Source organism: Acanthisitta chloris, unplaced genomic scaffold, assembly GCF_000695815.1.
Source record: "Acanthisitta chloris isolate BGI_N310 unplaced genomic scaffold, ASM69581v1 Scaffold31920, whole genome shotgun sequence".
NCBI classification, from domain to species: domain Eukaryota; kingdom Metazoa; phylum Chordata; class Aves; order Passeriformes; family Acanthisittidae; genus Acanthisitta; species Acanthisitta chloris.
In genome coordinates, this window is record NW_008651585.1 from 1 (window position 1) to 15,752 (window position 15,752).

Here is a 15,752-nt window from a genome sequence, read left to right on the forward strand (position 1 = left end):
TGGGGCTGGGTGGTCTCTAAGGCCCATTCCAATCCCTAAATTTCCATGACATTCTTAAAATACCAACTCCTTATCCTACCTACTTAAAAGCCAGAGAGGGACTCTGTCAGGATGAAGCCTTGAGCAACCTTGTCCTGGTGGGAGGTGCCCCTGCCCAGGGCAGGGGTTGGGACTAGGTGATCTCTAAGGTCCATTCCAAGCCCTAAAATTCCATGATTCTATGATTTTCCACTGTCACAGACAATAAACATACACGAGCTGTAGGCTGTAAGGGAGAGAGAGGTTCTGCTGGGCTGAGTACTGGGCATGGTTTGTGAATTGATTTAGTTCAGGTTCCACACTCTCACTGCATGTTTTACAACCCAAACTGCTTTAATCACATGCTAAATAAATTGTTAAACATAGTTAGACAAATATTTCTCCTCAGCCCACAGCAGAGTCTTTGGAACACTCCAAACAAGCTTCAGGCTCAGAGTGCTCTTCCCTTTCTCCAGGACTGTCTGAGTAGGCTTTGTGCAGCTGCCTTGGCCAACCAACCCTGCTGAAATACCTGTGGCAGCTGCACATGGGAGATGCAGCTCTGCCTCTTCAAACAGGATGAGATGGTTTTGTCACGTCCCTTAGTGACAGCAGTTCCTACTCTTTTAGCCTTCTCAGGATTCATGTTGACATGATCAGAGTCTACACAAGCAGCTGCTTCCTTTATGTTAAACCTGGAAGAACTGGGAAACAAAACCAGAGGAGCAATCTTGGCTTTCCCTCACGGGGTACCCTGACAAAGCCATTCCTCATCATGTTACTTGCTGTGTTCTTTCTCATTACAAATGGTCCCTTTGTCACAAACATAAACTTTCTACACCCCTCAAAGCATATGGATAGATTTTAGACTTATTCTCTAAACTGACATTCCATCCCCTAATGTAAAACTACTCTAATGTTCTTGACATGAACTTTGCACTTACGAAGTAGTTTTATATGTGTGCATATAAAAATATATTTTAATATCTAAAAGCTGCTAAGCAATTTGCAGCTATTACCTGTGTAATCACACAGTGAGAGGGCTGTCTGTGTTTCACCAGGTATCAAAACTCTGAAGTCTTTGGTAAAGTTCAACAGCTGGTGAAAAGGGTCCATCAAGTGATTTTAAAAAAATAACCCCTTACCACCTAAACCAGTACAGTACCAACAGAAGCACCTAAGTAGTGATAACTAAGTTCAAAGTTTAAAGGAGCTGAAGAAATGAATGTACCTGTGATCAGGCTAAATGCTGACAACGTACACAGACACATTCCTGAGTTAAACAGGAATCGTGTCTGAAGCAAGTCAATGTGCTCTTCCCTTTCCACTACCCTCTCCTTTTTCTCTCCTCCCTTCAAGACCACCTCTCGACCAGCCCAAATCAGTGACCTGGGAATGCTGCCTGGAGGGCTCTGAGCTGCAGGGATTGAGAGCAGCCCTGCTGAGCAGTGCTGGGCAGGAGCCAGCCCTGTGCTCCTGCAGCCTGGAGAGCCAACTGCGTCCTGGGCCATGCGGGAACACCTCACCGTGTACTTTTCAGGCATGTTTGCTGAGTGTCTGGAAAGAATCCCAAACATGAGAATGGTGCTAACCTGCCTCACCAACCCACTCCTGTGGGACAGCCGAGCTGCACAAGCCATCTCCGTGCCCGGTGTTTCACGAGGGAGGGCAGCTAGTGCAGGTGCTTTGCAAGGCTGTGCACGGGGTGTTTCGGGGCTGTGTGTAAATACCTCCTAAGGTTTAAAAGGACAAAGAGCATGAACACCCCGCATGCCTCAGGAAGCATTACCAGGTTGGTAGGCAGTGCAGCTGGAGCTGTGCACCGACCGACTCGCGCAGCGATTCCTGGTGCTGAACACAGTGAAGGGCTCTGTGGACCCTGGTACCCCTGAGCAGAACAGGGACAGCTGGCAGAGTTCTAAAGCATCCCCTGGGGTGGTGAATCCAGTCAGGTTTTACTTGGCAGAAAATCGATGAGGAATCAGGCAGCTCTCACGAGGTCTCTGCTGTGTGTGAAGACAGCTGAGCAGAACAGTGAAGCCATGGCTGTGAGTCCACTCGTACCACAGGTGCACTGTCACAAAGGGAACTCCAGGAACTCTGCTTAGGGCTTAAACTCTTAGAATAAACCTCACAAAACCAACAGGACTTCGTTTTTCTTTTGACGCCATAAGATTTCAGTCTTTAACATTCTTCCCATATGAACTGTGTTGGTGAAATAAATCTACCCTGGATTGATTATGTCCCAGACCTTCAGTGTTGTAAATGGCACATTTACCTTTACCACAATCCTGCTGCCTGAGAGGCCTCACTCCAGAGATGCACGAGAAGAGACTAGAAAGTTGAATTTTCCTGCTAAAAACATGTATCTTCCAGGAGCTGAAGGGGCTACAGTGGAGCTGGAGAGGAACTCTTTGTTAGGAGCTGCAGCGACAGGACAAGGGGCAATGGGGAAAAATTGAAGGAGGAGAAATTTAGGTTAAAAATTAGGAAAAGGTTTTTGCCTGTTCTGGTGGTGAGACAGTCCCAGGGTGCCCAGGGAGGCTGTGGCTGCCCCAACCCTGGCAGTGTTCACAGCCAGGTTGGATGAGCCTTGAGCAACCTGCTCTGCTGGGAGGTGTCCCTGCCCAGGGCAGGGCTTGGGGCTGGGTGACCTGTAAGGTCCATTCCAACCCCTAAAATTCTATGATGTTCTTAAAATACATACTCCTGATCCTACCTACTTAAAAGTCAGAGATGCTGCATGCAGAAGCAAAACCCTCTCTAGTTTTCTGGTCTATCTTTGTATATTGCATTAATACCATCACCACCTTTAAAAATAAAATTGCAGTAAAGCATCTGTGCCAATCTTTTCCACTGCATACATTTAATATTGGAGAGGAGCTAATTTTCTTGTTTAAAAATAGCCTTGAATTTTGACCAGCAGTAATATTGATGCATTCCCTAAAACACAGATGCAGAGACTGAAACAGTTCTTAATCATAAATCTCACTGTTACAAAAAACAACTAAGAAACCAAAACCCAACACACACAATGCCTGCAAGTGCTGGATTTGCCAGTACTTGACCCAAGGAGCCAGGAATTTCAGATGAAGGATTAGATGGGCAGTCACTGTAACCTTCCAAGCTTTCACAAGAAGCTCTTGAGACAGACAGTCAATCCAGACTGGCCACACAGACTTCCTTGCAGCTGTTGCCACTCCATGCACACCCAGTTGTGGAGCAGTAGACCCTGAAATAAAAGCTCTAGCAAGCAGGCAATGTACAGCAATGCAGGCACAGAGCACATTCACCCTAAAGACACAGTCTGAAGTAACTCAGGTCCCAGCAAACATTTTGGCCAGAGAAGTGTTCATTCTACCTGTGGGCAAACTTCAGTCCAACGAAGACATTAAGACTCTAGCCTGCTGGTAGGCACCAGTACAGGGCAACTGAGCCCTTCCTGTGGCAAGAACCTGCTCTTCTGGGTAAAAGTTTGGGTTTATGACTTGGAATTATTGTAAAGCAGATAGGAGTGTGTGAAACTTGCTTTGCCTCCTCCATGTGATAAACAGGAGTCACAGAACAAGCATTGAGCTAGAAATAAATCATTTATTTTAAAACAATACAGGTTAATAAATAGATTAGTTATCAGAAAACTTAATAAATAGCCTTTTATAATTTACACAAGGCAAATACAACATGCCTATAACTATTTTTTAAAAAGCAAAGAGAGTAAGCTTGACTTGTAAGCCATTAACAAATCTATATATACATTATTTGGAAGCTAATAAAATAAACCATTTTAATGTAATCTGTAGTAACTATATTGCAAGAGCATTGAAGCAACCAAACCTGACACTGTATGTTTGTTGCCATCCACCTTTTCCCCATATCCCATTAGAACTGCTTTTTACATTCCAGGAAACAAAAGTAGGGGAGGAAAAAAAAAGGAAAAAAAAAGAGAAAGTTCCACAGTCGAAAAAGGATTTAACTTAAAAATACCCCTTTTGTGTAATATTTTCCACTCTGTAGAGCAACTGTCAGGAGAGGGCAGACATGGGAGGACCCAATACAACAATAAAAAAAACCCCAAAGTTATTTGCAGCTTTTTTTAAAAGAAGACTTCTTAATCCATAACATTTCAACACTGCTGTCTGAAACACTTGGGCACTAGTAATAGTAACTGTTGACAACATTGGTGCCTAACACAGTGCACACTAAAATTCTGCATTCCTGGAGCCCATATTCAGTAGCACCAAAGAATTATCACAAAGATAACAGGTAAGAGATAAACATTCGATAATGCTTGATTTAACAGTAAAACTCAGCAGTTACACCACCTCAAGACAACCAAGGAAGATCTGTAGAATATTTGATGTTTTACAGTTACAGAACAAGGTGAGTGGGGGACGACAACTGCCCATTTAAAGCAACCCCTACCGATTAACCCTAAAACTTCTTCTAATACCAACCCTCTCTTTTAGAAATCAAAAGGAAAGCTGAACCTCACCCTCTAGTGCTTTAACAAATTAATCCAGTGTTTCCATTTTTCAGTGCTAGCTACTGCAGAAAAATACGTGTGTTTGCTGTAAGTCAATGTTATTAACAGGAAGCCTCACTTGTCAAACTGTGCTGTGACAGGTTCTTAGTAATGTTAGTTGCAGCTCACTAATACATAGGCTCTATTTACACATACAGAGTCCTGCAAAGTCAGTAGAGCAGGTAACTTGTTTAGGCATTTTTCTTTTTTCTTTACAGAAGTATTTAAGGTGTAACAAATACTATTTTTTTGGGTTGTATCAAAAAGGTTTCTATCCTTCTACTGAACATTTGAGGGATTTTTGTGTTTGACACCCAATAAAGACTGTGACTGACGTATGCAAATCCTCCATACGCTGAAGGGATAATGAGCAAAGAGCTATCCTCAAGTGAGTGTAATACAGTCAGACACACAGAGTGAGGCACCTTTCACATGATCTGAACCTAACTCGAGTGCATTCCACCACTGCAATGAGTCCACTTTTGGTATGAGTAGCCTCTCCCACTTCTCCTTTGGCATCACAGCTGAACTCACCTGTCCTGCAGCTATCGATGGACACAACACAAAGAGAAGGTGAACAGGGCAGACCATGAGAGACACCACAGCTCAGGAGACAACTGTGCACATCTGCTCCCTGAGATGATGGAACTCAGATATCTGCCTTATTCAAAGTGCTTACTTGTTAAAGGGCTGAAATAAAAAGAAAAACAAAAAGAGGGAACGGCTAAAATTCAACTTCGACAGTGCCTTCTTTTAAATGAGGAAAGCAACGGGACTAAAAAAGGTAGGACACCTCGAAAGAGGAGGTGTGGGATGGGAGGGGGAAGAATCCTATCAACAGTGACAACAGAAATGCTAATACATTTCTAAAGTTAGAACTGAACCAGATCCAGGTACAGCAGGACTCAAAAGAACACTGCTACACTCTGAAGGAAGTAGCAAAAATAAAGGTCTCCGTTACTTAGCATTCAAGATGTAAAAGGCTGCGAATACAAATGATGTGCAAGGCCACGAGAATTTCTTTCACCTTATGTGCTGGCTTTTGACATCTGTTTTAAACACCAGTGTTAACGAGACATTGCTAGAAAGCTCATCAGAGATGAGGAGCAGCTGGGCAGAGGGAAGAGAACTATGCAGACATGGGTCAGCTGCAAGGATGGTCAGAGGACCACAGACCACAGCTGCTACTTTACTCTTCCTCTGCAGAGTGAGCACTTAGCAAGTAAACTTTGTGTGGTGCAGAAACTGGCAAGTTCAGACAGGGCAGTCAAGTTATTTTGAACGTGATATTTACTGATAATTTGCATATGCACCTAACATACTAGGACAGGCACTTTCTAAATAATTAGGAATTCATTTTAAAACAAACCAAGACAAACAAATACAGCCAAAGGAAGAATAAGGCCAGACCACAATCGATTTCATTCTGACCTAAAGATTTTCACAGAAATCTTCAGAGATTAAAGGCTAATATGAAACCAATATGCAACTCACGAACTCTGAATTTGAATTTTGAGGAGACAACTTGACTGCTTCAGAAAACAGCTAACACTGTTTTAAAAAGCAGGTCAATACAGGTCTCATAACCTACGTGCAATTCCAGCTTCAATCAGCAAAAAAGAGAATTAATATGACAAAATGTAACTGCTTGCTGAGAACCAAGGCACCACCTTCCAGTCAATGATGGCCAGAGGTTAGTTCTAACCAGCTTTCATAGCCCAATTCCCCTCACCCATGACTCTCAAACTTTCTAAAAACCATGCACAGCATTTGAAAATCCATGGAAATGGTCTTTTCTCTGCTAGTGCTATTTTATTTTAGGACACCCAGTTACTGTGCTGGCCTATAACAACGTACGTTCCTGCCAACTCAGAATCATTCCCCCGCAACTCGAAGTGACAAAACAAGCTTACAAATAACAGAGTGGGGCTCTCCCTCCCTCAGAACAGTCCCTCCAGAACACTACATCTTTAGGATTCACCTTCATGATTATTGCTGCCATTAGTGGGCTTATAACATCCATTGCAAATGAAAATGGAGGCTGAGCTGTAAGGAAACATGAACTCAGACCAACAGAAACCATCAGAGAGCAGACAGTTTTACTCCCCACTAACCAACGTCCACAGTCTGTCAGGCAGTCACAAAGCCACATTCATGATTCTTGGGAAAGTGTCATGAGCTTTCTCAAATACTGTCTTGGAATCATGTTGGGGTTTTCTATTTGTCTCAAGGGAGATTTGTCTCATCTAGACTGAGTTCCACTGCACCCTTCCATTTTGGTACTTACATGGAAAGCAACATTCATTATTTTTCAAGCTTTCAAGTTTTTGACTCATGGTGTTTTAGCTACCAAATGTAAGTAGAACATGGAAATGAACTATATAATTTATTACATATTCCCCAAATGCTTTCAACTGAACAGTTCAGAATCATCACAACCATATCTTAAGCTATCTGCATTTCTTGTCAAAATATTACGGCTGAACTGTCCACACAGGTCTATAAATTACTGATCTGAATGTGTATTCCTGTTGGTTATCTGAAATTCAGCTCTCTGAATGCCTAAGCTTTTTCAGTCTTTAACCTCATCTTCCCACATTACAAGAGCATCAGACCATCTTTTTTTTTGAGCTATGAGAAACCTCATGCTCTTCTCTCTCTTAAATTTTTGTGGGGTTTTTGTGGTCCCTGTTTATTAGCTGCTTCACCAAATGGTCTCCTGTATTTAGTCACTAAACTAAACCAAAGGTACACTGGACAGTTACAACAGTCCTCCCGTAGATTGCCTCTTCCCATTAGGACCATGAGTTTTTCAGAAGCTGTCAAGGCATCTAGGGGTTTCAGTTCAGGTCTACAAATTCTTCCAAAAAACATGTAGGCCTTTCTAGATGCTTTAAGAGTTTAGAATTTGAATATAGTCCAATAATGTAGACAGTGAAATTGAATTATTAGGCCAGTACAGGCCAACTGAAACAAATACATTCACAATTCTGCAGTATTTTTGGATTGCAAAGGCACTGAAACAGTTCTGAGCTGCTTACAAATAAGCCACCATATAGGCCATGAGTCTGTGCATCATTTCCACATCCTTCACAGTCTTTCTGCCTGCTCCCAATTAAAAACTCTCATGTGGCATGTCTTAATGCATGTAAGTTACAAAGAAAAATGCATACCTGGACACTACCATCAGCTACTAAGTTATTAGTGAAAGATATTTAAGGAGCCACTGCTCTGTATAAAGAATTCAATTTCAAACTCCCCAGAGTCTTCACCGCGTGGCAGACGAAGCTGCCAAGACAGTCACCAGAAAGGACAAATCTGCAGTCCATGGTTCAACCAACATTCCTCTCAGAATTCCCAACCTCGACGGTGAACACATCACTATACTGAGATTCACAAATTGTTCCACTTACTTTTTCCCCCCCTTATTTTAAGGTATACATCACCCATGGTGAAAGGTATCAGATTGAGTGCATTAGAAACTGATGTTCTCTGCCTACAGAAGAATGGTGCCTCAAAAGCCACAATACAAGCTTTCAACACAGGTCTATCAGATCATCCACAGACCTTTTCTGAGGGACTCCCTTTTACAGCCAGGAAATACATCGGTCTCTATGCTGACTCAATCAGTGGTTCCAATTAATGTAATTTATTGTGTTGACTGGGATACATGGACAACTGTTCCTTTGAAACTGGATGGGGGCCTCCAATTCATTTCACATAGGCCACCAAATCATCAGAGGGCAGTTACCAACCCAAATCCTGTTTGAATCAGTGACCTAGAAATGAAAGGCTCTGCATCCTTCCCTGAGCCATCCAGTTTCCCCTCAAAAAACATGTTAATCTGTCTTCATGTTAGGTTTATTTAAGTCTCCGATATTGAAGTTGAATTCCTTGAAGACTTGTATAAGAACAATTCCAATAGATACTGTGGTGAATCCACAAGCCATTCCCAGAAAATCTACCACTCCTACATTACTCCATTCCCTGAAAAGGATGGCTGAAGCCAGCAGGACTAGGGTGGTAAACACAACATAGTAGATGGCACCAAACACAGAGGAATCAAAACATTCTAGTGCCTTGTTGATATATCTGAACTGGATGATAATGCTACATCCTAATACTGCCAGAAGTACCAGACAGAGGTACAGAGCCCTTTGACTTGATGGGTTGTTGTGAAAGATATCTTGAGCAGCCAGCCCAATGCCTTTTGTGCTGGGAACAGTGAAACTGCCCAACAGAGAGCAAATGCTGATGTAAACCATGATATTGGTAGGTCCATGAGCTGGAGCTATCCAGAAGATAAGCAGGAGAAGCATTAGCAGCACTATGCAGAGGTAACCCACGAAAACTGGAAGACAAAAAGAAAACAAGATAATAGCAAGGTAAGAACTATTGGTCTTCTAAAGATTTTAGCAGGCAAATCATGTCATACCAGTGAACTTCAGGTATACATCATGATTAAGATTTGCTACTGAATATGGATCTCAATCACTGAGTTTCTAAAGATGTTGCCATCCACACCTGATGATGTTGTCATGTTCTTGGGGTAAAACAAACCATCCTGTAGTAAAATACACACTGTTGCACATCTGAGCTGAATTTAAGATTTTTTTTTTTTATTTCAGTCTCTCTTCCATCAGGACTATACTCCTTAAAACCTTCCTGGAGACACAACAGGGATAACACCTCATTCATAAGCAGTTCAATCAGGCATGGTGTGTGGATCCAGCAAAGGGCTTAAACAGAAAGTTAGATCCCATTAAGGTGAGCAAGATGAGTAGGGACACTTGAAAGCAATGTGAGGCCATATCATTTACATTATAGCATCAGTGCACAGATTCGACTGCTGAAAAACATTTCATGCTTTACACTTAGAAAAAAATTTATTGCCAATGCATTTTGTTCATATTTAAATGGTGAATTTAGACCAGGGTGTGTTTTCCCTTTTTCTTTTTTTCAGATTTTTGAGTAGATGATGTTATTAGGTCTGAGTTTCTCTCACTTAAAGCAAATAAAGGAAAAACAATAGTTGGCAGCTTAACTCTTAAGCAAGAAAAATACAAGTAGGCACCCGTATGTGTCCTCCAGCAGCTGGTGAGAAAGAGCTGGCATTGCAGCCTATGTCTCAACAGCCTATTTCTCCACACCTTTATTGTGCAAAGAAATCTACTTGGAACATAACTGGTGCCTAGCATAACCTTTTAATAAAAACAAATACGGAGAACTAAAGAAGAGAAGAAAATCAGTATGTTTTTGTTTTGCATGAGACAAATTGAGATCCTAGAATTGAACGTTTCATCTCTAAATAGCAAGATACACTTTTTCATAATGTTATAAAACTACAAGTCCAACTGGCAAGATAATAATTTCAAAAGTATCCACGTTTTCCCTTCTGCATACATACCAGTATCTCTGATGAGTTCTAAGCAGAGCAAGGTATAGTTTTCCTACACAGAAGCTTTACTGGTTTGCCTCTGTCATGTCATGATTTCTTCAGAAGTCAAATTTCCTACCTGGTAGAAGTGGTAAGCCTCTCCCTCCAGTGTGCTCTCGTTCAGCCTCACAAAAACATTATGAGTTAATAACAAAACAAAGTACCTGGATTTGTCAGCTTCTCTTCGAGCTCAGCCTGCGTCGTTACACTCTCGGACTTCGGGGAATGGATGATGAGAACAACAGACCCAGCACAGCTCAGCAAACATCCTAGCTTGCCAAGAATGTTCAGTTTTTCTTTCAGTAAGTAAGAAGCTAAAATGGACCTTTCACACAGAAGAAGAAAAATCAAAGTTTGACTACATGCTGCTGATAATGTTATAACAGTGTTGTGCCTTATGAATTTCCCTCGTAAGGGAATAGAATGAAATCTTGGTGGGTCTTCGACCAAATGTTGATGAATCCTCAAAATGTGTATCTGACTTATGAAAGATTCGTCCAGTAGCAGTTTTACTCAACATTTGACATCTCACCTCAGGAAAAAAACCAACAGAACAAAACAAAACCCAAACCCCAATGAAACTCCTAACCACATCACCCCCTCAATAAAGCCCCAACCCCCCAAACCAGGCATCAGGGTGGTATCTCCCATGACCAGACCGGTGAGCTGCCACAACGCCCCATTTTATAGGTGCTACGCAGTCATGAGATAAAAGTGCTCTTTGGTTACAGAGATCATAGGGCTCAGCTCAGACATGTAGCTGACCAAAGTACACAAAATTATGTGGTCTAGGATAAAACAACAGGTGGTAAATAGAGCACCACAGTGTGCTCCGTAGTGTATAAAAGCAAAGACACCCATGGAGCCAGAGCAAAGCCATCTACACGCTGAAGGAGATAACCAGTGCAGTCAGATACACAATTCAGCAGCCAACAGAAAAATCTCGAGGCAATGCACAGCTTTGTTTTCAAAGAATTGTGCTTTTTCACTGCAGTAATTCCACAACTGTAGTCTAGCTATTCACAAAACATTCAGTCGCATATTAAACTCCAACTCACTGGCTTTTCTGTGTCCCCCACAAACAGAACATTTCAGAAGTGGGGGCATGCACATGCAAGGCACTCCCTTGCTTCAGGAAAGGGGCCAAACCCAACGAAAGGAAATCACCATCAAGAAACACGTGGGCTGTGCATAGCAGGGTGGAGAAAGATTGTGAGACAAAAGGAAAGATCTACATAGTAAGGGAACTGTGAGTAAGAGGACAGGCAGAAGAGTCCAGAATAACCACAGTGAAGGGAGGGGAAAAAACCCAGCAAAGATGTTTATCTGTTCCGAATCATGGTGATAGCTAAAGCAGAAGATACTCAGGAAAACCTTTCTTCACCACTGCCTCCCTCCAGCCCCTGCTTTGCTGGAGAAAATAGGAGTAGGTGACATTCTAACAGCAGTAACAGCCACAAGCCTGACATCTTGGGGGAGTCCAGTGGGCACTGAGTCTGTCTGACATTTTATTAAGTAGTAACAACATCCAGATAAGGACAAGAAAAGCAAACTCTTACCCAAATGGAACGCCAAGAGCTCCCAAGGGCGTCACTAGCACAGTTGGGACTGCAGTGTAGGCCAAGAAATTCCCTATTTGACCCAGAGCCACTGTGAAGAGAACCAGAAATAAGCCTTTTAAACCCTTTGTAAAAAGAAGTAATCAAAACTTACCCAATACTGTTTGGGAAAGACTGACCTAACTGGAAAACAGATGTTACAGATTTGCTTAGTTCTGTTAATTTTACACTTTAAAAAAATGGCTGTAATTTTTCTCTATTTTGAAATTGTTTCTTAAGACAGGATTTACATTTGCCACACGAGAATACCCAAGAGGGTACAGTAAATAATCTCATTTGTAACTTCTCTTAGTTGAATATAAGTAAGACTTTGAATTTGAAACACTCATGGATTACACTCAAATATCTCAGTATTACACTCAAATATTTATATGAGGAGGACTAAAAGTATCTGTAACCCATGGTTTCATTGTTAGAACACATAAAACAAATGCACTTGGGTATAGATCCTAACAGCAGTGGGGGGGAAATAAGGACAGTACTGAGGAAACTTCTAATGAAGTACTAAGCACATGCTAAGGACTCTTCAGTACACTACATCAAATTTTCACAACACTATCTAACATCAAAAGCAATTCATGACCACTGGAAAAAGAACAGATTCTGACAAGTCACAGTAACAGCCTCACAACCTGATTTTCCTTTCCTCCAGAAAAAGCAAATTCCAACATGTGCCACGCTACTGCACATCACAGCTGTGAAAAACAGCTCATGCATTCAAGTTCTCAGCTAAAAAATAAAAGCTGGGTGGTTTTGCAAGTGCTGGCAAGTTTATAACAGAACAACATACTCACACAGTTACAGGGGCTGTGGTAACTGGCAAGAGCCATGGGATTGAGCACAAACTACCTACAGCTCAAATTTCCAGTCGCTGCTAAAAGCCATTATCAGCATTAAAAACATTTCAAGAATCCAAGATGTCTTTACACTCAGGCTGGCAGTGCCCTCAACTATCAAATGTCGTTAGCGTCATCCTGTTCCCTCCACCTGCAAAGCACTGTGCAAACATTAATTTACCAATTTAGCTCACATTATCAGTGGAGCTGAAGACCTGTGTAACCTACAGGAAACATGAAGGAGACAAACAAACTTACAAAACTGCCGAGTGTGGCAAAATTATGCTAATTAAATTCACTGAGGGTTTCTCTACGTGCAGGAGTGAGCCAGAGAAGTTAACGAGCAGCATTTCTGAAGCACAGGAGACAGTGGTGGTCTGCCTGCCTGCCCCTGGGAACAGAGCAACTCCCCTATCAGCCCCAGGCTTGGTTTTCAGACTGTGTGGCAACTCTGGCATTTTCTGCAAGGCATCTGAAGGCACTGGGGCAGATCCTGGATGGAGGAGCAGCACAGCTGGCATGCTGTGTTTCTGTGCACTACATACACTTCCAAGTGATTCTGACAAAGGGTTGCTTTTTTTGGAGGTCAGGTGCCTTAACTTGCTGCTGGAAGAACTCTAAAACAGATGGCACCAACATGAATCCATAAAGTAGGTCTCTCTCTGAAGCTTCAGACAAACTGCACATATTGTAAGGCAACTGAACTTACCAGAGGCTTTGCTATCACCATGGAGCGATAGTAACAGTCCCTTACCACCACGAATGGTAGAGCAGAACTAATTAAGACCAATTAAACAGAGAATCTCAGTAACTGTTACAATCTACCTGATGCTGAGGACTTTTCCTGCCAATCTTTCCAGGCCTCTCTGGATAGAAATTCCTCCTGATATATCAAAGCTGTAAGTCAAGACGTGGCTTCAGATCTTGAAGGCACACCAAGCTTTAAACTTGGTCAAGGACCACCACTATCTCCAAAGCTACTGCAACACAAACCCTGATGCACAGTAGCATGTCTACAGTATCCATGAGACCAGGAGTGCACCTGCATGGCAAAAGGTATCTGCTCTGGGCATGTCAGAAGTTTTGTTTCCTACTTTCCGCCTGCTCCCATGAACTGAGCTATTTGCAGCTCATGTTCCTTCAGAGCATCTTCCAGCCTAGTTTCACCTTAAAAGCCCAGTCCAGGAGTCCAGCTCTGCTGTGCACCACGAAATAAAGCCAAACCCATGGAGACAAACAGGAGATTCACTTCACAAGTGTCTTCCCCATCTGCAACAAAATACTGATGCAGATGTATCCACTCCAAACACCAGCCACATCTATGCTGCTATCAAAACCTGCGCTGAAACGAATTAATTAGCCAATTAATTAGTTTGATGCTCATTGAAATACCTGTACACATGCTGCAATCACTCTTTTGACTACAGTGTAAGAAAAAGTCCCTCAGCAGACTCTGCAGCCCTTCCTCTGCAGTCTTCAGTAATGCAGGGGTCCCAGAGCCCCCAGGGCCCGGGCTGAGCCAGCGTGCCAACACAGAAACACCTTCACCATCTGACAGACAGTGTGCAAACAAGTGGACAGAGTTTATGCAGGTCTTGCTAGTCATCCAAACTCCAAACTCCACACCTGAGAAAGTGAGCGGTTGTAATTTCACCCAGATAGAACTGGGGATGTTGCTAATTCCCCAAATATCACCTATCTCTGGATCCCACAGGTGCCTACTTGGCCCTGGCTACTGCTGTTTGTGTCTGTTGAGATTCTGAGTCTATAATATTCATAAGAAACTCTTCCCTCGGTTCCTCTGTGAAGTTAACTGAGGCTTTGTTTTGAAATACCTGCATCTAGCTACTGGAAAAAAGCCAACGGATACCATTCCCTTCAGCTGTTTTGCCTTCATTCAATTCACTCAGCTCTTTTAAGCATGAAATCGTTTTCTCTGATCCACCAAGATAAATCCTGTAAGAAAACCTCTCTTATTTTAACTCCTTCTGCTCAGAGATTCAAGTCAGGAGCCTCCTGAGTGATAAACAAAGTGACTGATGCAGATTTGTTGCTACTTGGGCAGTAGTGATCCTGGCAGAGGAGGAAGCTGACAAAGAACTACTTAAGCTCAGGTTTAATTAGTGGAGGACTTTCTTCTGAAGCTCTGTTGGCTTCTACACTCGCTGTGAACTTTGTCCTTCAACAAGATCTATCAGTTTTCATTCCTCTTGCATAGCTTTAGACAGCAAACCCAGAGACTTACCTTGCTGCCACAAAACAAGGGGCACCACTGGGCTCATACACTTCTCAGAAACAGCATCAGAACATTTCCAAGTAATTCACAAAAGGCTGGATTACAGTCTAAAAGTGGGGTATGGTTTTAAGCTTGTGGGTAGAGCTAGAGCTGACCTGCAAGAGGAGAAAGCTAGCTGCTCCCCAGGCCCTAGAGCCACAGCAGAGAATGAACTTGGTGTGAGCAGAGTTTACAAAGATATTACGGGTAAAATTACACTGATCTCATATCAGCACCACACAAAGCTTCACATTAATCTTGCAGATTAAAAGCAAAACTGAAACTGTATCTGTCAAACTAGAAATCAAAAAAGAATTTTTTCTAATCGAGGCTGGCTAAGTGCTTTCTGATCTGAAAAATAACATGTCCTCAATGAGCCCTTTTGTGCAGAGCGACAATTTTTAATTCAGCCTTGACTTTTATTAAAAACTGAGCTGGTCAGTGTAACGCAGAGACACACATCATGCAGTAACCCAGAGCCAGAGCAGTGTGTGGCTGCCAAGGGCTGCAAGTACCAAATGGTTTGGAAATGTGGAGAGATGTCTGATTCAGGTTGACCCCAGCTCTTCGCCTTCTCAACCACCACCAGGCACAGAGTTTACTAAGGGTGGGATATTTCTGGGGGATGGGAATTTCATGACAAGTGAGTGTGAGATTAGAGATGAAACCCCAGATTTCCTGATGTCTCTTATCACCATCTAAGCACAACTTCTCTACTTAAAAAAAATAAAAATCTAGCCTTTTAAGACACTTACTTGCAATAGTGCCAGACCACCATACTATATCAGTTAAGTACGAAGTACCTGTAAGAGGAAGCATAGGAAAATGTATTAGAAAAATGTGAAACTGCAATATCAGAACATGAAACAATATTGTCAACAGTCACAGTAGTTAAGGACTTTCATCTTAACCCTGTTCTTCAAGGCAATTTAGTATGAGGGAAAAAAGAGAGAAGGTTCTTGGATTTGGCTCATGTGTCCAAGAGAGACCTTAAGAAAAGGTGTTAGTCAGAATTTGATTTCCAGTTTGAGATACCTCTTGACAC

At 42.3% G+C, this 15,752-nt stretch overlaps 1 protein-coding gene across 1 annotated transcript; it reads right to left on the bottom strand.

The window, feature by feature from the left end:
* Positions 1-8,379: 8,379 nt before the first annotated feature.
* Positions 8,380-15,510, bottom strand: NIPA1 (non imprinted in Prader-Willi/Angelman syndrome 1; the record flags this gene model as incomplete). The annotated part of the gene is made up of 4 exons (XM_009073962.1): positions 8,380-8,891; positions 10,142-10,302; positions 11,537-11,627; positions 15,463-15,510. Coding segments are annotated over 4 exons (812 nt in total), but the record flags the coding sequence as incomplete, so codon positions are not given.
* Positions 15,511-15,752: the final 242 nt, after the last annotated feature.